The 21590-nt window shown below is 50.3% G+C and overlaps 1 protein-coding gene across 3 annotated transcripts in view; it reads right to left on the bottom strand.

Annotated features, from left to right (window-relative positions):
- Positions 1–21590, bottom strand: part of KIAA0556 (KIAA0556 ortholog) — a 232651-nt gene that overhangs the window by 25403 nt on the left and 185658 nt on the right. For all 3 annotated transcript variants that reach the window (XM_030925123.1, XM_030925124.1, XM_030925125.1), the window contains 4 exons: positions 15141–16020; positions 5396–6118; positions 3628–3833; positions 1179–1257 (listed from right to left, as the gene is read on the bottom strand). In XM_030925123.1, the coding sequence (XP_030780983.1) occupies positions 1179–1257; positions 3628–3833; positions 5396–6118; positions 15141–16020 (1888 nt within the window). The remainder of the gene's footprint in view (positions 1–1178; positions 1258–3627; positions 3834–5395; positions 6119–15140; positions 16021–21590) is intronic.

The following is a 21590-nucleotide window of genomic DNA, read 5'->3' as shown; positions in this document are numbered from 1 at the left end:
ACCTTTCCCTGACAAGAGCACACCCCAGTAAATTCCATCTCAAGGTCTGCATCTAGGGAACTCAGTCAGCGACAGGCGGTCTTCAGAAGACGAGATGGAGCGGAGAGACATCCTAGGCAGAAGGTGTGGCTTGCACAGGCACCTGCAGGTGGACTCCAGAGATGGCGTGGGGAGGTACCGGAAGGGCTGACACTGGGATTCGGAGAGGCTCCGGCTTCATTTTGGAGATGAGGATGGGGAGGTGGGGAGGGGAGCCTGAAAGTGTCACATCTTTTGTTCTCAGAAGATAAAGTAGAAGCAGGTCACATTCACAGGGGGCAGGAGAGTGAGTAAGTGAGGTTGCCAGGAACCTGGTTAGCAGGGCGCAGGAGGGAGGAGATCACAATCAGCAGTGACCTTGGGCTTGAAGATTCCCCAGGACGGGGAGGGGCTGGCATGGACGCACATGGATGAAGAGAGGAACCGGCTAGAAGGATCAATGGAAAAAGAAGGGTGATGAACAGGCCCAGCAGAAAACCCCTGGGATTTGCTCAGAAGTCACAAACTGGCAGCTGGCTGGCCAGATACACAATAAGTGTTTTATTTGGCTCATGTGATATTTTAAAACATGAGGAAATTCATTACCCACATTTGAGAATCTGGAGACTTCGTGTAAGACTCTAGATTTCCGACTTCTCCTGAGAAGTCAGAAGACCTGGTACCCTGGGCCCGTGCACCTGCCCCCACCCCCGGGGCAGAGTGGATGCAGGTTTTCTCTGCCTGTGCATCTGCTCTTTGGTGGAGTTGGAAGAGACAGCTTGGGGCACCGTACCAACAGATGCCTTGGGTCTCTTCAGGCTCTTATGTCCTCTTGTTCTACACTTTCTGGGTGCCAACTACAGCTTCCTGGGTCAGGGCCACAGCTAACACATAGGGTGTCTGCATGCAAAATGCAAAAATGCCCCTAAGGGAGGGCAAAATGAGAAGAGATGCCCCTCCTCTGGAATGAGACGGCCCTGCTAGAGCCAGGGAGCTAAGCGCAGGCTGGTTTCAGCCTCCACTTGCCCACAGCCTGGTGTCTCTGTGCAGTGTCCAACCCACCCGACTGTACAGGGAAACCCTGTCCCAAGTAACCACAACTCCCCCTGACCCCGGAAGGTCCTCCTTCCACCCGACACTGCTCCAGGAGAGGTACTCACAGATTCCGTGGTAGATGCCTGGCTCTGGCGTGGTGACTTGGGGGACATGGGGACTGGATGGGAGCTCTAGCTCTGGGATCTGCACATGCATTGGAGAAGCAGAGGAAAAGGGGGTGGTTTAGTGATGAGTGATGCCCACACAGCTAGCTGGCTGTTTCTGCAGATACCACTGCCCACCCTGTGCCCAGGTAAGTCCCTGTGTGTCTTCCTGGATTTTTCTGCCTTTGTGGAAGCTATGGGACCAGGGATATGGGCAGACCCTGACTCTCTGGGGTCTGCATTCTTCTCAGCAGCTCTCACCAGCCAGGGAGGAGCCTGATGCTAACAGCTAAGGTGTTTAGATTTCCTCCAACAGGGAAGGACCCAATAAATGCTTATGTGGTGAGCCAGAGGAAGAAAGGAGAGAAGGAAAGGAGGAGGAAGGGAAGAAGAGAAGGAAGGGAGACAGGAAGAAAGGAAGGGAGAGATGAAGAAAGGAAGGAAGGAAGGAGGAAAGGAAGGAGGGAGGAAGGAAAAGAAGGAGGGAGGGAGGGAAGGAGGGAGGGAGGGAAGGAGGGAGGGAGGGAAGGAGGGAGGGAGGGAAGGAGGGAGGGAGGGAAGGAAGGAGGGAGGGAGGGAAGGAAGAATTCAAACCATACAGAGTGGTTCTTAACCTTGGCTAGTCACTGAAGCAGAATCTCTAGGGGTGCGGCCCGACATCCATATTTTTAAAGATTCACCCAAGTGATTTCCACGGGTAACCAGGATAAAACATCCTGGTCTTCAGAGAGTCAACAGTGGGCCGCCACACACTTCTTGGGCCTTACGTATAAACTACTTGCTCACTGTCTCTTTGCACCATAAGTGAAGGCAAAAGACTTTACTACTTCACAGCCAGGAAAGCTGAGGTGCAAAACGAAGTGAAGGCGCTGGTCTCTCATGAGACGGAGAGAGTGATCCCCGCAGCCCCTCACAGTGCTGGGCCCATCAGAGTCCCTTACGAGCACCTTCATCTTTTGGAAAACGCTGGGCAAATGGAAGCGCCCAGGGTAGACTCCCACCTGGAGACCCCTGGGTCAAACCCAGAGCACAGGCACGGCTTGTGGCCCAAAGAAGGTTTGAAAACATCTGAATTCACTGCCAGCATTTTTAAATGGAGAGATTTTACAGAAAAATCCAGCTTTCTGGCTTCTCTTGTAAAAATCAGGAGAACTGGCAACAATAGACTTGCCACTCTTGGTGGCCGTTTTCCTTGGATGTGGGGAGGGGCACGCACTCCCCAGCTGCCTGTGCCTTCCCATGCCCTGCTCCCGCACCCCATGCTCTGCCTGGTTATGGGATACAGCCCCAGTGAGCATCGTGGGATCCACAGGACATGTCGCTGCCTTGCCTCGGTTATGACCTTCCCACAGCCCAGCCCCATCACCTGTGGCTTCTGTTGTCCCCATTTCTCCCCTACCCTCTTTAACCATCTCCTCTTTTTCCTATTGGTCCTGACCGGAATTGACCCTGAAGGTCATCTTTCATTTTAAAAGATTTGTTTATCTGGCTGGGTGTGGCAGCTCATGCCTGTAATTCCAGCACTTTGGGAGGCCAAGGTGGGAGAAGCGCTTGAGTCCAGGAGTTCACGACCAACCTGGACAACATAGCAAGACCTCATCTCTACAAAAAATAAAAAAAACTAGTGACATGGTGGCATGCACTGTAGTCTCAGCTACTCAGGAGGCTGAGATGGGAGGATCACTTGAGCCCCGGGAGTTTGAGCTGCAATGAGCCATGATCACGCTACTGTACTCCAGCCTGGGTGACAGTGCCAGGCTCTACCTCTAAACAAAATAAAAAATAATAAGTTGCTTATCGATTATAAGCATAAACTGTGGAATCACGCATTCAAGTTCTACCCTTGTTTCTCTGTCACGACGTGCCCTTGGGCAAGTCACTTGACTCGTCTGAGCATCGGTCTCCGAAATGGCAATGTTAATAGTCTCTACTCAGAGGGTTGTCGCGAGGGTGAAACAAGAACACTGTGTACCCTGCTTGGATCATGATATGTGTTCATGAAACCACGGCTGTGATGATCATTATTTTAATTGTCACTCTGCCTGTGAACAGTGCTCCTAGTCCTTCCATCAAAAACAACAGTGAATGATCAAATCACAACCCAAAGCAAAAACTACCCCAAGACTGCCAACCTCTGAATTGCAGAGATGACACAGAGCTCATTTCTCCTGGCTTTGATTAAAATTTGAATACCTTCTTTACTTCGGTTAAAAAAAATAAAAAAATAGAAATAATTAGAGAATGAAATATGACATAGAGGACAAAAAAACGAAGTAGAAAAATGGGAAATGTCAACACAGTGGCACCAGCAGCTTAAAGGATATCCATCTTAATTCTCCCTGCTCTACTCTGAGTTATGGGAAGAAACCTATCTGGGGTCCTCCCCCCAGCCCCCCAGCTCCAGTCTTACCCGGTCATCGGCCCCCATGCCAGCCTGGGTGAAGGGCCGCTCATCCCCCTCGCTGTCGGCCGTGCTGGGCCTCCTCAGTGCCTCCTCATCCTGCAGGCTGTCCAGGCTCCCCACGTCCAGGTCAAACATCTCATCGGAATAGAATATGGCCTCGAGAATGTCATCATCAGTTGTGAATAAGATCGTGTCTCCAAAGTGCTCTGGGGCTAATGGGTTACCAAGAGACAGAAGGGTCAACTCACTCCATCCCAGTGATTTGTAGATCAAGAGCCTAAACCCATCCACTTCTGTGCTATACAACCCCAAACCCCTAGCTGGTATTGATTAGTGTGAGCCTTATTAGTCTTCACAGATTTGCAAATGGAATGCACGGACCATAAGCATCACACAGATCTAAGGAAGGGATCTAATTTCATGAGAATCACTGTGATATGTCATCAGGCAAGTGACATTTCTTTGGGGTGGGCGAGGCACTATGCCAGATACTGCTGGTACCCCACACAGATCTCGCTGTATCCTTTTCTCAGGTGCCTTGCCTGGAAGGGTGTGGGAGTTACATCCCCAACCTGGGAAGCCTTGGCTCCAATGACTGCCTGGTAGGTGGGGTTCTAACACCCTGCTCCTTCATCTTCCGGCAGGAAACACCTGAAATTTATGTTCCAGAGCTCCCTCAATATTTGGTTGAGGCTGGGCTTCCTGGAAACTATATTCTTGCTTCACTATGCCAGGTTTCTCCTAGAAGCACTACCTCCATAAGCCACTTGCCAAAGAATGCCCCATCTCAGACTCAGGTTCTAGGGGCCGGACCAAGACAGGTGCTTTATGGGAGGAGCTGAATGATGTCAGGCCTAGCACACCCATGCTGTAAGAGGGGATGAATGGACTAGGTCTGTGGCCGGGTGCAGGGGCTCATGCCTGTAATCCTAGCACTTTGGGAGGCCAAGGTGGGTGGATTACTTGAGCCCAAGAGTTCGAGACCAGCCTGGGTAACATGGTGAAACCTCATCTCTACAAAAAATACAAAAATTAGCCAGGTGGGTTGGTGCATCTGTAGTCCCAGCTACTTAGGAGGCTGAGGTGGGAGGATTGCTTGAGCCCAGGAGGTCGAAGCTGCAGTGAGCCAAAATCATGCCACCATGCAGGGCAAGATTCTGTCTCAAAAAAAAAAAAAAGGAAGAAAGGGCCGGGTGCGGTGGCTCACGCCTGTAATTCCAGCACTTTGGGAGGCTGAGATGGGCGGATCATGAGGTCAGGAGATTGAGACCATCCTGGCTAACATGGTGAAACCCTGTCTCTACTGAAAGAAAAAAATACAAAAAATTAGCCAGGTATGTTGGCGGGCACCTGTAGCCCCAGCTACTCGGGAGGCTGAGGCAGGAGAATGGTGTGAACCCAGGAGGCAGAGCCTGAAGTGAGCTGAGATCGCACCACTGCACTCCAGCCTGGGGGATAGAGCGAGACTCCGTCAAAAAAAAAAAAAAAAAAAAAAAAAAAAAAAAAAGAAAGAAGAAAGAAAGAAAAGAAAAGAGAAAGAAAGAAAAGAGAGAGAGAGAAAGAAAGACAGAAAGAAAGGAAGAAAGAGAAAGAAAGGAAGAGAAAGAAAAAGAAAAAGAAAGAAAGAAAGGAAGGAAGGAAGGAAGGAAGGAAGGAAGGAAGGAAGGAAGGGGACTGATCTGTTGTTGGCTAGCCAGCTGTTCTGTTTTTTCCCATAGACCCTCAGCAAGTGGCAGACAGGGGCTCTGAGAACATTCTTACAGACACGCCGTACCTCCCGCTAGGGTTCCAGAGGCCTTGGCGATTTCTCCTTCAAAGATGCACTGGGTGTCTAACAGCATCGTGATGTCTTTCACGCCTCGGTAGGAATGTATCCGAGATTTATTGTAGTTCCAAATTCTGATCAGGGCAACGTAGCAAGGGTGCGTGAAGTCAATGGTGATGGAGTGGGATTTGCCTGATGTGAAGGGGGCCAGCCAGACGTGCATGTCGTCCTGGGTCCTGTTCACCCCGTCGATGAGGTTGGTGACCACGCGGGGGTCTTTCCCATAGGCTGGTAAAATATTGATATCGGGAGGGTCTGCTTTTATGTTTGAAATCTGCACCGGTTCACCCTTGGAACTGAATATTTCTATTCCGTTGAGGCCGACATAGTGTCTGTCCCCCCAGGTAGACTTGATGTCAATGACCAAGTGCTGTCCATAAGGCAAGACGGGGATTTTAAAGTCGCCCCCAGCGTCTGTCTCTCCAGAGTAGGCATCCTGCCCTCTCGATGGTCCTGGTTGCTCCCCCTTCTTGGAGGGGGGCAAGTCGCTGTGCCGGCTGCTCTTTTGCTGCAGGAGCTCATCCAGGATATCCCCCGGGAGCTCCGTGTTGGAGATGCGTCCCCGGTGGGAGCGGTCGAAGGCACTGAGGGAGCTCCATGACTCATGAAGTGTGTGCTCCTGCTCACTGCGCCACCTTGACCGTGATGGCGTCCTGGAAGACCAGGTGTCTTCTGGAAGAAAGGACAAAAGAGGGGGGAAGCCCCGTGAGTGGCACGTGTGGAAGTGGGGACCATTAGACACTGTCTCATGTGGTGGCTGTCAGCGAGGCAGGGTCACCTCCAGGAGAGCCCTCTAGAAACCAGCGGGGTTGCTCCTGGCTGTCTCCTTAGCCAAGAGGCCTCCTGGCACTGGATGGCTGGGGCCAGGCATGTTACCATCCTGCACTGCATGGGGGCCCTGGCACAGAGCTTGGTCTCCTGTCCCACACAGCTTCTGACTGTCCTGTGGGCCATTCAGGTCAGTAAAAAAAATTGTCTATGTTCACCCAAATCCAGAATCTTGTTGTTTTTGCAAAAACATGAAGTATTTTTCATAGACTGAATTTTCTAAGAATGCAATCATCGTGCGAACCAAGGGAAGACTACTTGGCTGTGTTAGAAACTTTGCCAGGAGTCGCTCCCCACTGCAGAAATTCACATGACCAGGGGCAATGCTGCTGCCTGGGGCGTCTGAGTCAGCAACAAGAGGGTGTGTGCTGGAGGCTGTCACAGTCATGTGACTCTAACGGTTTTCAAATACAATTTAATGGCAGGTGGAAGGCTTGTAAAAGAATGTTAAATTGAAAAAGCCAGATATGCAGTTTTAAATGCAGCATATCCTGGTACGGGTGACATGTACCCATGTTAACAGTGTTGTTTCTGGTTTCTGGGTGGGGAGCAGGAAGGACTTTTATTTTCTTCTTTGTAGCTTGATTTTTTTAAAGTCCCCTACATGCATTACTTTTATTTTCTTTCTTTTTAATTTTTTTTAGAGACAGGGTCTTGCTCTGCTGCCCAGGCTAGAGTGCAATGGTGTGATATCAAAGCTCACTGCAACCTTGACCTCCTGGCTTCAAGTGATCCTCCCGCTTCGGCCCCCCGAGTACATGGGATTATACGCATGACCACTGGGCCCAGCCTGTAATACCTTTATAATCAAGAAAAAACATGCTATTTATTTATTTATTGAGACAGGGTCTCCATCTGTCACCCAGGCTGGAGTGCAGTGGCGTGATCATGGCTCACTATGGCCTTAACCTCCCAGGCTCAGGTGATCCTCCCACCTCAGCCTCCTGAGTTGCTGGGACCATAGGTGTACACCAACATGCTTGGCTAATTTATATATATATATATTTTTGGTAGAGACGGGGTTTTGCCATGTTGCCCAGGCTGGTCTTGAACTGTGGGCTCAAGCGATTCGCCTGCCCCAGCTGGGCGAATCCCAGTGCTGGGATTACAGGTGTGAGCCACCGCGCCCAGCCAAAAATGCTATTTTAAAAAGCCAATCAGCCAGGTATATTATAAAGTAAGGAATTTATTTGCACACATGGCTAAAGCCTGTGTCCCAACCACATGGAGAACACAGGCCCAGACTGATCTGAAGGCCCGACGCTCCTTATGGAACATGAGAGCCGCGGCGTGCACACCACGCAGTGGCCTGTTCTCACAGCCACGCCATGGCTCACCGCCATCTAAGGGTGTCATCCTGCAAAAACAGCGACTGCTGACACTGACATTGTTTTTCCTGCTTTCATATCGCACTGTGCCTTGCACGCCATTTCCTGCCTGTCTCCTAGGGGGCTTGGCTCTATCAATTATCTCCTCTCTCCAGAATCTTCAATCACTCCTCCCCCACTGGCACCTTCCCCTGTTTGCCTGCAGACATGCATAAATCTCTCCTACCTGGAAGAGAAGAAAGGACGAAACAGGAAGACGACTTGCTCCTGTGGCTCCCTCTGACCACGACCCTGTTTTCTCCCTGTTTCGCTCAGGCGCTCTGCCACCCGTCCCACCCCCCCAACCCTCAAGCCCCTGCCGCCTGGTGCCTCTTTCCAGTGGGATTGTTTTGCTCACTCAAACTCTACTTCCCCTTCCACTCGGATTTGGGGGATCCTTTGGAGACCCCCCCCCCACCTTCAGGCCATCTAATTAGATCAATGCCGATAGCATCCTTCCAAGCCGGCCTCAAAGAGGGGTACTCTTTAAACTGGTGGTGCTCAAGCTGGAAGCATGTAGATGTGGAATTGCCAAAGGCTATCTTGCTACCCGCTGGGAAGAACCTGCCTGAGAATGAAGCCAACACTGAGAACACAAGTCAAGAGATGGAGGATCCTGATGACAACCTCTGAACTCCTGGATCCAGCTGTGCCTGAAGTCAAACTCCTGGTGGCTTTCTGGCCTTTGCATGCGTACGACTCCTACAATTCCCTAACCCGCCACTGAAATGTCTTCCTCAAGTGAACAATGACCTCCCAGTCTTTGTCAGTTTTCAGTCTATGTGTGACATCCCTGGCAAACCTCTGCCATTTGATATCTCCCACTCCACTGATATAAGAGCCACTATACTTCCCTGGTTCTCTGCCTCTCCCACTGACAACTCTCTCCATCAACCCAGTCCCACCCTCCCACACCCTCAGTCTGGGGGTGTCCCAAGGCCCAGGCCGCTCCTCTCCTGACACCACCATCTTCCTTGCCCTCATTTAGCTCCTAGTTCCCAGGCAGGCCCTGCTTAACTTTACAGGTCAAGTTCTGCCTTCTCTTCCCTGGGCACCATCCTTCAATCCCAACGACCTCTTGGAAGGTTCAGACATGTCCACTCTGTCACTTCAGTCTCCATGTGCCTAAAATGGAGTTTGTCATCAACCCCTCTAGCTGGTATTGTCTCTCCTGCACTGAGAATCAAGACAACCTGACTCTCACCACACCCACAGCCCTGAGTATGGCCGACGCTGACTCCTGCCCCCTCCTCTCTGCCCTCCCCACCATGACCTTTCGGCTCCAGCCCCGCTGGCCCTCCTGCTCCCTGGCCAGGCTGCCTCTTCTGGCCTCAGCGCCTTTGCCCTTGCTGCGCCCCTGCCAGGAGTGCTCTTCTTCCAGAGGTCCACCTAGCTGGCTTCACTTGTCACCCGCCTCCTTGGAGAGGCCTTCTCTGCCACCTTATCCTCGCTCCTGGATGTGTCCCAGTGTGCAGCACAGCTCCTGGTGTGTGGAAATGCCAGTGAAGGGCTAGACGCTGGTAGCCCTCGGGATCAGGCCTAGAGGCTGAGGGACTCCCTGCTCCACCTGTCAGTTCCTCTGCCCCGTCCTCCGCCCTCCCCTCCTTCTCATCTGCCATTTAAAAAGATACCAGAGGTTTCTTCCATCCTATCCCCTCAGGCATGAGGCTTAACATGTGGCAGAAGGAACTACCCAGATGGATTCTCATGACTTCAATTTATGTGATTTGATTTCCATCAACTAAAATGAATGGCCTGGGTTGGTTTGCAAGTGCACTGAGGAGACAGCACCGAACGCCACATATCAGGGACACTGCCTGAGTGCGTGAGACAGGCAGAGACTTTGCTTTCATTCTGCATCTGCTTTCTAACCTATTCTCCCTGAGTTGTACACTCTGGGTTTAAAAGCAGAGGAGTAGATGGCTGGGCACGGTGGCTCACTCCTATAATCCCAGCACTTTCGGAGGCTGAGGTGGGTGGATCACCTGAGGTCAGGAGTTCAAGATCAGCCTGGTCAACAGAGGGAAACCCCATCTCTACTACAAATACAAAAATTAGCTGGGTGGGGTGACATGCACCTATAATCCCAGCTACTCAGGAAGCTGAGGCAGGAGAATCACCTGAACCCAGGAGGTGGAGGTTGCAGTGAACTGAAATTGTGCCAATGCACTCCAGCCTGGGTGACATAGCAAGACTCTGTCTCGAAAAAAAAAAAAAAAAAAAAAAAAAGCAGAGGAGTTGAGCCTTGCTCTTAGACCTCTTCGACATGAGAGCTGACTGGGGGCCCACGGACCTCTATGTCTGCAGACTCCATGGGAACTGGGGAGCTGTTGGGATCAGTGTTCTGTCCTGTCATCACCAACATTTCTACAATCTGCACAGACATCAGAAAGCCACTCCTTCAACCTGCAGTCAACACAATCTGGGAGGGGTGCCCAATGACAAGACGGTGCTATCAAAATTTCCTACATACTCCTAGATTGAGATGAATAGGACTATGGAGCTCTGAACTGAAGTTTGTCAAAATCAACTGCACTGCCATGAGGTATGTGGTAATTCCTGCTAAAACAGGAAATGATGAAGTACTTAGAGGGATATCACAGAGACATGTTTATTCCAGTGAATCACCCTTCGGCCATCACTGATTGGACAAGGAGTGGACACCTGATCCAAGTAGACCAATCACCTTCTACCCTGAGACTTTGGAATTGGTTGCAGGAACAAGAGCCGGGACATAGTCACTCTAGGACTGTGAGGCCATTTCCTTATATTTCTCCTCATACAGCTGTGAGGCCATGTGAGTAGCAGAGAAAGCTGATATCATGAGGAAAGTGAGGGGAAGTGGACCCGCAGAGAAGAAGAGGTAGGGCCCAGAAGAGACAGAAAGAAGCGTCCTTGGTTCCTGCCAACTTTCTGGTTCTTACTTCCAGTCCCCTGTGATGAGTCGCTACACTCTCTACCTTTGGGGTCAAGGTGATCATTAAGGATTCTCTGAATAACACCCTCTTTACTGCTCAAACTGGGCTGATGAGATCTCCTTCACCTGTAAACAACTGACCCCTGATGAAAATAATTCCAAAATGCAGAAGGCATTCAATGAGATGCTCTGCTGGGCATAAGATATCTCAGGCTTGCGCTTTCTCTCTTGCTCTCTTTTTTTAAAGAGACCGGATCCTGCTCTGTCTTGATTTTCATAAGTTCCCTACATTATATTGCTTTAATTTTAATTAATTTATTTAATTTTATGATTTCATTTTTTGAGACAGAGTCTCATTCTGTCGCCCAGGCTGAAGTGCAGTAGTGTGATCTCGGCTTACTCCAACCTCCACCTCCCGAGTTCAAGCGATTCTCTGCCTCAGCCTCCTGAATAGCTGGGATTACAGGTGTGCGCCAAAACACCTGGCTAATTTTTCTATTTTTAGTAGAGACAGTGTTTTGCCATGTTAATCAGGCTGGTCTCGAATTCTTGACCTCAGATGATCTTCCCGCCTCGGCCTCCCAAAGTGCTGGGATTACAGGCAAGAGCCACTGTGCCCAGCCCAATTTTCGTTTTTTTCAGAGACAGGGTCTCGCTCTGTCACCCAGGCTGGAGTGCTGTGGTGTGATCATGGCTGACTGCAGCCTTGACCTCCAGACTTGAACTGCAGACTTTGTTTCACTTTAATTTCTTTTCAGGCATTTCAGTGCCTGGGTTCAAGGGATCCTCCTGCCTCAGCCTCCCGAATAGCTGGGACTACAGACACACACAACCACACCCAGCTTTTTTTTTTTTAACTTTTGTAGAGATGGGGTTTTATTATATTGCCGAGGCTGGTCTTGAACTCCTGGCCTCAAGAAATCTTCCCACCTTGGCCTCCCAAAGTGCTGCGTTTACAGATGTGAGGGTGCACCCAGTACCCAGGCTCTTATACTGGCAACAAAATTCCAATCCCAGAACAGAACTTGGGCAGTCATTCATTCCACCAGCATTCTTGGTGGGCTGGCCTGTACCTTTCTGGAAGGGCATGGCTATGGGATTTGGCGCTAGGTAATGGATAATTTAAAATTTCTAAGCAACTTTCCTTTTTAGCACGACTGGCTTAACAAGCATGAAATCTCAGGGGCTTGGTTCTTAATGTGCCGTTGAGCCAAGCACTGAAATGCTTGGAAAGAAATTAAAGTGAAACAAAATCTCCTGAACTTGGGCAAGTTAGAGTAACACCGTTACCTCGGAACTCCTGGAGGCTTTGCATGACTGTTTGCTGGGAAAGCTTGGAATGCCTGGCCTTCCCGGGGCAGTCGGGTGATGATGGCTGTGACCATAGGCTGTGACTACTATAGGGTAGTGTTTGGAAACATGTATGGTAGAGCTGATCTGTATGGGTTCGAGTCCTGCTTTAACGCTTACTGTCTATGTGACCTGAAAAATGTTCCTTACATCTCACGTTCTCTTTATCTGTAAAATGAGTCTGTCAGGAGGTTATTTAGGTAACACGCCTGGACCAGAGCCTGGCTTACCGCAAGCATGCTGTGCACCCGGTCACTGCAGTCCTTTCTTTTTTTTTTTTTTTGAGACGGAGTCTCGCTCTGTCCCCTTGGCTGGAGGGCAGTGGCGCGATCTCGGCTCACTGCAAGCTCCGTCTCCCGGGTTCATGCCATTCTCCTGCCTCAGCCTCCCGAGTAGCTGGGACTACAGGCGCCCGCAACCGCGCCTGGCTAATTTTTTGTATTTTTAGTAGAGATGGGGTTTCACCGTGGTCTCGATCTCCTGACCTTGTCATCTGCCCGCCTCGGCCTCCCAAAGTGTTGGGATTACAGGCGTGAGCCACCGCGCCCAGCCACTGCAGTTCTTTCTTACAATGGCCCTCCCACACTGTGGAGGACCTGCCATGAGCCAGGCGCCTGCCCTCAGAGAGCTCCTCAACTCTTTCATTCCACCTTACCCTCCTCCTGAAGCTGACTGAGCCTCAGTGTTAAGTCTCAGAAGGGGTGAGCAGCAAAAATCTGTAAGGTTGGGGAATCAGAGGAGGCAGCTCTGCCCAGGATGACACTTGGAGTCTGAGGAACTTGTTCCTGTACCCTAACTGACATGTCAGGGGTATATCTGCTAGACACTCCCTAATAGAGAAGATGCTGATTTGAATCATTAAAAAATGCATGCATTAAGACATCGAATTAACCCAAATGCCCATCAGTGATAGACTGGATAAAGAAAATGTGGCACATACACACCATGGAATACTATACAGCCATAAAAAGGAACGAGACCATGTCCTTTGCACGGATATGGATGTAGCCAGAAGCCGTTATCCTCAGTAAACTAATGCAGGAACAGAAAACCAAACACCACATGTTCTTACTTGTAAGTGGGAGCTGAACTATGAGAACACATGGACACGGGGAAGGGAATGTCACACACTGTGGCCTGTTGGGGGGTACAGTGGGGGGAGGGAGAGCATTAGGAAAAATAGCTAATGCATGCTGGCCTGAATACCTAGGTGATGGGTTGACAGGTGCAGCAAACCACCACGGCACACATTTACCTATGCAACAAACCTGCACATCCTGCACATGTACCCCAGAACTTAAAATAAAAATTTAAAAAAAGAAAATAAGAAAATAAAACTGGAAAACAAAATGTATGCCTTGGCGTTGCGTAGATATTTCACCCAGAGGCAGCATCACAGAGAGGGGGATGATGACGACAGAACAGCTAATCTCTCTTGGGAGCTCCTGTGTGCCAGGCACTGTGTTAAATGCTCCACAAGTATGATCTCATTTGATCCTCCCAGCACCCCATGTATTATTAGTGTCATTTTACAGATGAGGAAACTGAGACTCAGCAGGGTTCAGAACCTGCCCGAGGTGTGGGTTGGAGGTGAGGGAGCCAGCATACATGCTCAGGCAGCCTGGCCCCAGGGTTTTGCTTCCACGTGGTATGGGGTGGGGTTAAATTCAGAGGCTCTAGGGGTGAGCCCTGGCATGGCAGTCCTGAGTGCTCTGTGGATGGAAAAGGACCTTATCCAAGCTAGTGTTGAAATAATGGCTACTACTCACTGAGCACTCATCATGTGACAGGTTCGGTGTTGCTATTTGGAAGCCATCATCTCATTCCTTCCTTGCCACACTGGGTGGGGAAGTCATTACCATTTTACAGATGAAAACACTGAGGCCCAGGCTAGAGGTCTCAGGCCTGTAAGCGGCCAAGTTTGGATTCAAAGGTTTGACTCCTAGCTGCTATCCGTACTCCTTCCCAGGAGCCAAATCTGAGTGCAAATATTGAGACTCCCTGCCTTGGTAGGCTCTCCTTTCATAATCGGGAATGCCCTTGAAGATCATCTAATCATCTACTGCAAAGTTCACAAAGCTCTCAGGGCGAGTCCTGCCAACAGATGTTTTTTTTTTTTTTTTTTTTTTTTTGACACATGCAGTGGTTTAAAAATAATCTCAATCAGTTGCCAAAGTTAAAAAATAAGAAACATTTCTGGTTTCTCTTGAAAAAGGTAAAAGGGAGGTCTGGTACAGTGGCCTTGCATTCATTATTTTTTTGGGGTGGATGGAGTTTTGTTCTGTTGCCCAGGCTGGAGTGCAGTGGCACAATCTCAGCTCACTGTAGCCTCCACCTCCTGGGTTCAAGTGATCCTCTTGCCTCAGCCTCCCAAGTAGCTGGGATTACAGACACACATCACCATACCTGGCTAATTTTTGTATTTTTAGTAGAGTCAGGGTTTTACCATGTTGGCTAGGCTGGTCTCGAACTCCTGGCCTCAAGTTATCTGCCCGTCTCGGCCTCCCAAAGTGCTGGGATTACAGGTGTGAGCCATTGCGCCCGGCCTGGCCTTGCATTCCTAAAGGCTGACTAGAAACCTGAGTGGAGCGGCAGCCGCCCTGTGGGTGGGCTTATGGTCTCCAAATTGCTGAAGTCCTCACTATTCCCTGTGCCACTTCCAACACCCAGGCAAGTGTCAATTGCTATGCATCATCACACTTGTGTTACTATTTTTTCTTTTTTTTCTTGAGACAGAGTCTCGCTGTGTCACCTAGGCTGGAGTGCAGTGGCACAATCATGGCTCACTGTAGCCTTGACTTCCTGGGCCAAAGCGCTCTTCCCGCCTCAGCCTCCTAAAGTGCTGGGATTTCAGGCCTGGCCACTGTAGCCACCTATTTTTCTAACAGCTGGAGAAAGTGAAGTGATTAGAGACCAATGTCTCTATGAAAGGTAGGAGAACAGTCTTTTGCAAAATGGCTTGGAAAAGTCATGTGTTGCAAGAAAAACGGGCAAAGGGACATACTTTGGTGGCAATGACAAACACATCTATGAACTTACCATGCAAAATGTACCCATTTCACTCATTTATGTACCTCTTTGGCCCCTGAAACAGTGATTTTGTGACCCTTAGTTGAGAACAACCACCTTGTTTTGCGGATAAGGAAACTGAGGTCCGGGGAGTAACTGGCTTCATGCCAATTAGAGGCGCTGGGATGATGGTGCCCAAGTTAGGCTGCTTTTTGGAACTTACCTCTGCTGGCTGACTGGTCGTCCCCATGACTACTGCTGCCAGCATCCTTCCTTGAGCCCCTCCTCCCACTAGCAGGGCGCTCTCTGTTGGGGGGCTGGTCAAAGATGTCTGAGTCATCACTGTGGACTTTGGGGGTTGCCCTCTGGGTTCTCTCCTTGGTGTTGACACTCCAGCTGGTCCCCCGTCCTGGCTCACGTCGGGGGCCTTTATCCCCAGCTTCAGTCTCTCTGGGACCCTCACTGATGACATCGTCTGACGGGAGCCTGCCCTTCCAGGCCAGTGGCTTCTCGGGACTAAGCCAGAGGGGTTTTGACTTCCTGCCTTCCTGCTTCCTGTCCTTCCCGGTGGGAGAAGGTTGTAACCAGGACGGGGTTTTCCCAGGTGGCTCACAGATTTTTCTGCCCATGAGGTTTTCCAGTTGTTGGATGAGAGAGGGCTCCTCGTGGACAGGAGGGCACCTGACAGGTGGGGAGGTGGCAGGAGCACTGGGCATGTCACCTATCAAAGCGGGGGCTGCCGACAGTCTCAAATATTCCTCTACCTGGGACAAACTGTCTTTCCCGCAATTAGTTGAATTCTTCCTTTCGCCAGACACATCTCCTTGTGAAGATAGCTTTGCATCCACTAATGTTTCAGCTGGCTGTGGGCAACCGAGACCAAGCTCCTTGTCCCCGCTGGCGCCAGCCATCTCGTGGGCGCCTCTGCTTTCTTCCGAGTGAATGTTCACGGTGTTCTCCAGTCGCTCACTCTTCTCGTTCTTCTGGTCAACCAGGATGCTGTGGTCAGCCGGGGCCTCCCTGTCTCCTTTGTCTAACTTGCCATTGAAGATGAGGTTTCTGTTGACGTAAAGCTTCACGTTCTTGGCACCAATGTCAAGATCCTGAAACCACAAGATTTAACAAAGTGAAGATGCATAGCATCAGACTGATGTATGAAATTTTGGAAGTCGAAGATACCAAAAAAAGAAAAGAAAATGTGAAATGCTAGAAATGCGAGCTTTTGAAAACGACAGTGCTGGGGGTGTGAAACTAGGCTTGGTCTCATTTCCGTGTGAACCGTTACATACTCTATAAATCAAAGGACTTTCACAGAGACGGCCTCAATCGCTGCCTTCGTCATCATTACCTCCTGTTGGGACATTTGTAATAGCCTACTAATTGGTCCCCCTGCTTCCCGTCTCTTGCTACTTTAACTTGGACTTCATATTGCCACCCGAGTTAATTTTCTACCAGAGCAAATCTGTCCAGTCATTCCCCTGTGTGAAATCCTTCATGTTTTTTTCACAGCCTATAGCAGTGTTCTTTAAAGTCCAGTTCCTGAGACCATCTGCGTCAAAAAGCCTGAAGTGCTTATAAAACACAGCCTTCCTGGCCTCGGCAGGCATCATAATTGGGAGACCGTAAAAGCAGAGGCTGAGACAAGGACTTGGGTGCAAGTCGAGTATTTGGCAGGTGAGTCCAAGAGGAAATGGGGAAAGTAAGATAGGGTAGGAAAAAGGAAATACCCAATTTTTTTTGAGCTGGTCACTGCTGTGGCCAACTGGTGCTCCTTCCCATGGGGGCCCTCTGTGGAACTCCAAGAACTCACTTTCCCCAACCCTAGTCTTCACCTATCTTAAAAATGGCTCCATCCTTGAAGCAGTTGCCAAAAACCTCGTGGCCCCCTTGATCCCTCTCTTTCTCACTTGCCCATCCGGTCTGCCAGCTGTCCCTCGCCTCTCTCTCCAGAACACTTCCTGGGTCTGACCTCTCTGCCCAGAATGTGCTGCTGCCTTCCTTGCCCAGGCCACCAGGGTCTCTGACAGAGACACCACTGCCACCTCCTAATTGGTCTCTCCGCTTCCACTCTGCGGTGTCTCCTCCAAATCCTGCACTCACACTTCATTTTCTATGCAGCAGGGAGTCTTTTTTTTTTTTTAACTGAAATCAGATCATGGGAGTCTTCTGCTTAAATGCATGTTGCAAATGTCTCTCCAAGACTGGGACATTTATCCACTGCTAGTTCAAGGCTGCCCTCGGGGCACTGATGCACCCACACATGCACGAGCTGAGTGTGCTCCCACGGCAGAGCACCCCACGAGCACCTGAGGCAGGGCGCTGTCCCCATGCGGGGACTGTCCCATGTCCACAGCAGCTGCAGTCGGAAGGGAGCCAGGAGGATGCCGTGTGACGACCACTGCCTCAAGGGCAGCCTGTAGGTAACTTCTGGATTCAAAACAAGTTCTCCAGGTGATTTCTTCACATGACGGGGTGCAGAACCATGCTGATGATGGGATAAATTCCAAAGCCCTCCACGTAACATGCAGTAACCTTCACAAAGGGTCCCCACCTCGCTCTCCTCTCTCTCTGCCAGCCTAAATGCCCCCATGTCACACAGGTTCAGCTCTATTCCTTCTATGCTTAAGATAAAATCACACATCCTGCTACTGTTCCACTTGTCTCATCCTCTTTACAGCAAAACTCTTTTCCCAGCTTTATCAAGGAATAGAATACACATCCCATACAATAAATTGTGCATATTTAACGGATACAGCTTGATAAGTTTTAACATGTGTCTATGCCAATGAAACCATCACACTCAAGAGAACAAACGTACCTATCACCCCTAAGGTTTCCTCGTGCCCCCTGGTAACCCCTGTCTCCCCTTCCTCCTTCCCCAGCCCCAGGCAACCACCCAGCTGTGGTCTCTCCCTATACACTGATCGTCCTTTCTGGAATGTTTACAGAAAGGAATCATGTTGCATGTAGTCTTTTTTGCCCGGCTCTTTCAGTCATCGTAACTGCTCTGAGATTCGCCTGTGTTATGGCAACTGATAGTTTCTTTCCTTTCTACTGCTAAGGAATATTCCATTGCAGGGGTCCCCCATGATCTGTCCGTCACCCTATAAGTGAATCTCTGAGTGCCACTGTCCCTGTGGCTCCTCCTCCCACTACCGCTTGTTCCTCCTCCCGTTGGGCTTCTACCTCCACCTGCACGTGGAACCTACCTGACCCGGGCACCAATAACTAGGGTGACGGTCCATCCTTGTCTGTCCGGGACAATTCTGATTTATACCTGTTGTCCTGGTGCCATTACTAATGACTCTCAGAAGTGTCTGGTTCCTAAATTACAGGGTCCAGCCGACTGCCATAGGCAATGGGAATTTCTCAGTTCTAGGGGGTGGGGAGTGGGTGGGTGTGGTGGCTCGGCAGTACTCAGCAGCTTCTTCTCCTTTGCGATGACTTTCCTCCCTGGGGCTTGTATGGCTCTGCACCCACCCGGTTTTCTTCCTGCCTCGCTGGCTGAGTCTGCCCGACTCCTGGGCTACTTCCTCTTCTTCGGCTGCACCTTGAAGGACTGGGCTGTCCGGGGCTCAGTCCAAAGCCTCCTGAGTGCTCTTCCCTCGCTCTCCAGGTGGTCTCATTCAGGTCCCAGGCTCCCAGTTATTTTCATCTCCAACCCTGACCTTTCCACCAAGACCCAAGTGACTGCTTGGCCTCTCTTCCTGGATATCTAACAGGTATTCCAGTATTAAAATGCCCAAACAGAATGGTCTCTTTTTTTTTTAAGAGACAGGGTCTTGTTCTGTTGCCCAGGCTGGTGTTCAGTGGCTTGATCAGGGTTCACTGCAACCTGAATTTCTGGGCTCAAGTGACCCTCCCGTGTCAGCCTCCTGGATAGCTGGGACTACAGGTGCACGTCACTATGGCCAGCTAATTAAAAGAAATTATTTTTTTGTAGAGACGGGGTCTCACTTTGTTGCCCAGGCTGGTCTTGAGCTCCTGGGCTCAAGGGATCCTCCTGCCTTGGCCTCCCAAAGCGCTGGGATTACAGGTGTGAATCACTGTGCCTGGTGTGCCTGAACAGAATTCTGAAATCACCTTCTCCAAACCTAGTCTTCAACTATCTTAAAAACGAGTCCATCATTCGAGCAGTTGCTAAAAAGCTCACCGTCCCCTCATCCCCTCGTCCCCTCTTACTTTCTCACTCACATCCAGTGTGTCGGCACGTCCCTCGGCTCTTTCTCCAGAACACACCCTGGAGCTGACCCCCTCGCCCGAGTGTGCTGCTGCCTGGGCCACCAGGGTCTCCCCGAGAGACACCACCGTCGCCTCCAATTGGTCTCTCTGCCTCCACTCGGGGCTGTCTCCCCCAAACGCTGCGCTCACTTCATTTTCCACACAGCAGTGAGTCTTTCTTTAACAACTGAAATCAGATCCTGGGAGCCTCCTGCTTAAAGCTGCCCAGTGACTTCCTATGGCACTGACAATAAATCCTATCCCCCTTCAGGGGTGCCCACTGACCTCTCTGACTCCGGCTCCCGGCACCTGCCTTGGTTCCTTGGCGTGGCTCAGCCTGTTCCTGCCTTAGAGCCTGCGCACTTGCCTGGCATGCTCTGCCCCAGACTCCCACAGCCTTCCTCCTTCTTCTGTTCAGGGCCTTCTGTGGCCATCCCTCCAGAGCAGCCCCATCTCATCAGTCCCCTCTCTATCTTATTGCCCTGTTTGATTTCCTTTTAGTCTCTGAATGGTCTTGCTTATCAGCTTTTAACTTATTTATTGTTTTTCCCACTCAAAGTTAGGCTCCAAGACAGCTGAGGCCCTGCCCGTCTTGTCCAAGGGCACACTGTAGCCACCCAACAATTATTTTTGGGCCGGGTGCAGTAGCTCACGTCTGTCATCTCAATACTTTGGGAGGCCGAGGTGGATGGATCACCTGAGGTCAGGAGTTCAAGACTGGTCTGGCCAACATGGTGAAACCCCATCTCTACTAAAAATACAAAAATTAGCCTGGCGTGATGGTGTGAACCTGTAATCCCAGCTACTCGGGAGGCTGAGGCAGGAGAATTGCTTGAACCTGGGAGGCGGAAGTTGCAGTGAGCTGAGATCGTGCCATTGCACTCCAGCCTGGGTGACGACAGTGAAGGTCCGTCTCTAAATAAATAAAAATAAATAAATAATTTACTTTGGAATAGCAAATGAATAAACACAGCATTCTCTCCTGGACAGCACTGCTCTCGCAATAGTGCTCTAAGAACCAACCTGATCAGAAAAGCGGCGGTCTGTGGGTTTCACCTTCAGATCATTTATTTCCCACGTTGCCTTGGCTTCTGATCTGCTCTTGGGAGATGGCATCCGAGACCCCGGAGATGTTCACCTATACTAACCTCCTGCTTAGCCTTCCCGAATGCTAGGTGAGTAGGAGCTAACAAATTTCAGGATCACTAAGTTACAGAGGTTTCTGCAGCAATTTAGAAGGAGAACCGTCCAGCCTGTGTTACGCCACAGGAACTCGGCTTCAATCATCCAATTGCGGATGACAGGCTACTCTTTGCCAACTGTCAGAAAAGTCGATTCCCAAAGCACTCTTTTACATGTTTATATGGATGGATTCTCTGTTTAGCAGAGGCACAGAGCAAGTGCATGCTGTGAATTCATTGGGAAACAGCTATTTGGGACAGACAGCATGGGCAGTTTTCAATGACTGGCTGTGCAAAATTACTGCCATAGGGACATCTGGTGAGACAGAAACGCCTTCCTTTAAAGAGGTGGTGGGTGATGGGGAAACCATCTAGTCCAGCACAGTCACAAGGTGGGCATCCTAGCTTTCCTAATAGGGTGCCTGACTTCTATGACATGGCCACCCATCTTCCTTCCCCGGTCCAGAGCCCATCTGACCCCCAGCCATCAGCTGCCCTGTCCCCACCAAGATGTCTGGTGGAGAGGGAACTGAGAGAGGGAAGCAGGCGCAGGCAGGGGTCAGGCAGGTAAGAGAGAGGAGTGGGCTTAGGTGGAAACCAGTGGTATGCAGGGGTCATGGGGGAGGTGGGAGGATTGTGCCCTGCCTGGCAGCTCTGAGCTTTGAAATGTTTCCAGCAGTCTGCAGGCCAAACAAGCCACATTCATGGGCAGATGTGGCCCAAGGATCACCAGAGTAGGGTCCCTGTAGGGAATGAATATTAGTCACTTCTCTGGATATTCTGTTTAAAGGATAACAGACTGCCTTGTCCTACACCATCCTCAGAACAATCCTGCAAGGGAAGCATTAGGGCCCCATCTTATGGAAGGAGAAACTGAGGCACATGCCTTCCCCAAGGTCACATGGCTGGTGTGTGGTAAGCCACTATGGCTGGTATGCTAAAGTCTTAACCACCATCTTTCTGTGGGTCAAGCTAGATTCCAAGAAAGCCACAGTCCTGGCCCATGCTAGCCTAGCCACTGTCAGGAGCACCTATACCAGTGGAGCTCTGAGCCTCCACCCTTTTTAAAAATTTTATTTTTATTTTTTGAGATGGCATCTCTCTCTGTCACCCAGGCTGGAGTGCAGTGGTGTGATCTCAGCTTACTGCAATCTTTGCCTCCCAGGTTCAAGCGATTCTCGTGCCTCAGTCTCCCGAGTAGCTGGTATTACAGGCACGCCACTATGCGCGGCTATTTTTTGTATTTTTAGTAGACACGGGGTTTCACCATG

Source organism: Rhinopithecus roxellana, chromosome 20 (assembly GCF_007565055.1).
Source record: "Rhinopithecus roxellana isolate Shanxi Qingling chromosome 20, ASM756505v1, whole genome shotgun sequence".
NCBI lineage: Eukaryota > Metazoa > Chordata > Mammalia > Primates > Cercopithecidae > Rhinopithecus > Rhinopithecus roxellana.
The sequence above is the reverse complement of the archived record's forward strand: the minus strand, read 5'-3'. Positions and strand labels throughout refer to the sequence as shown.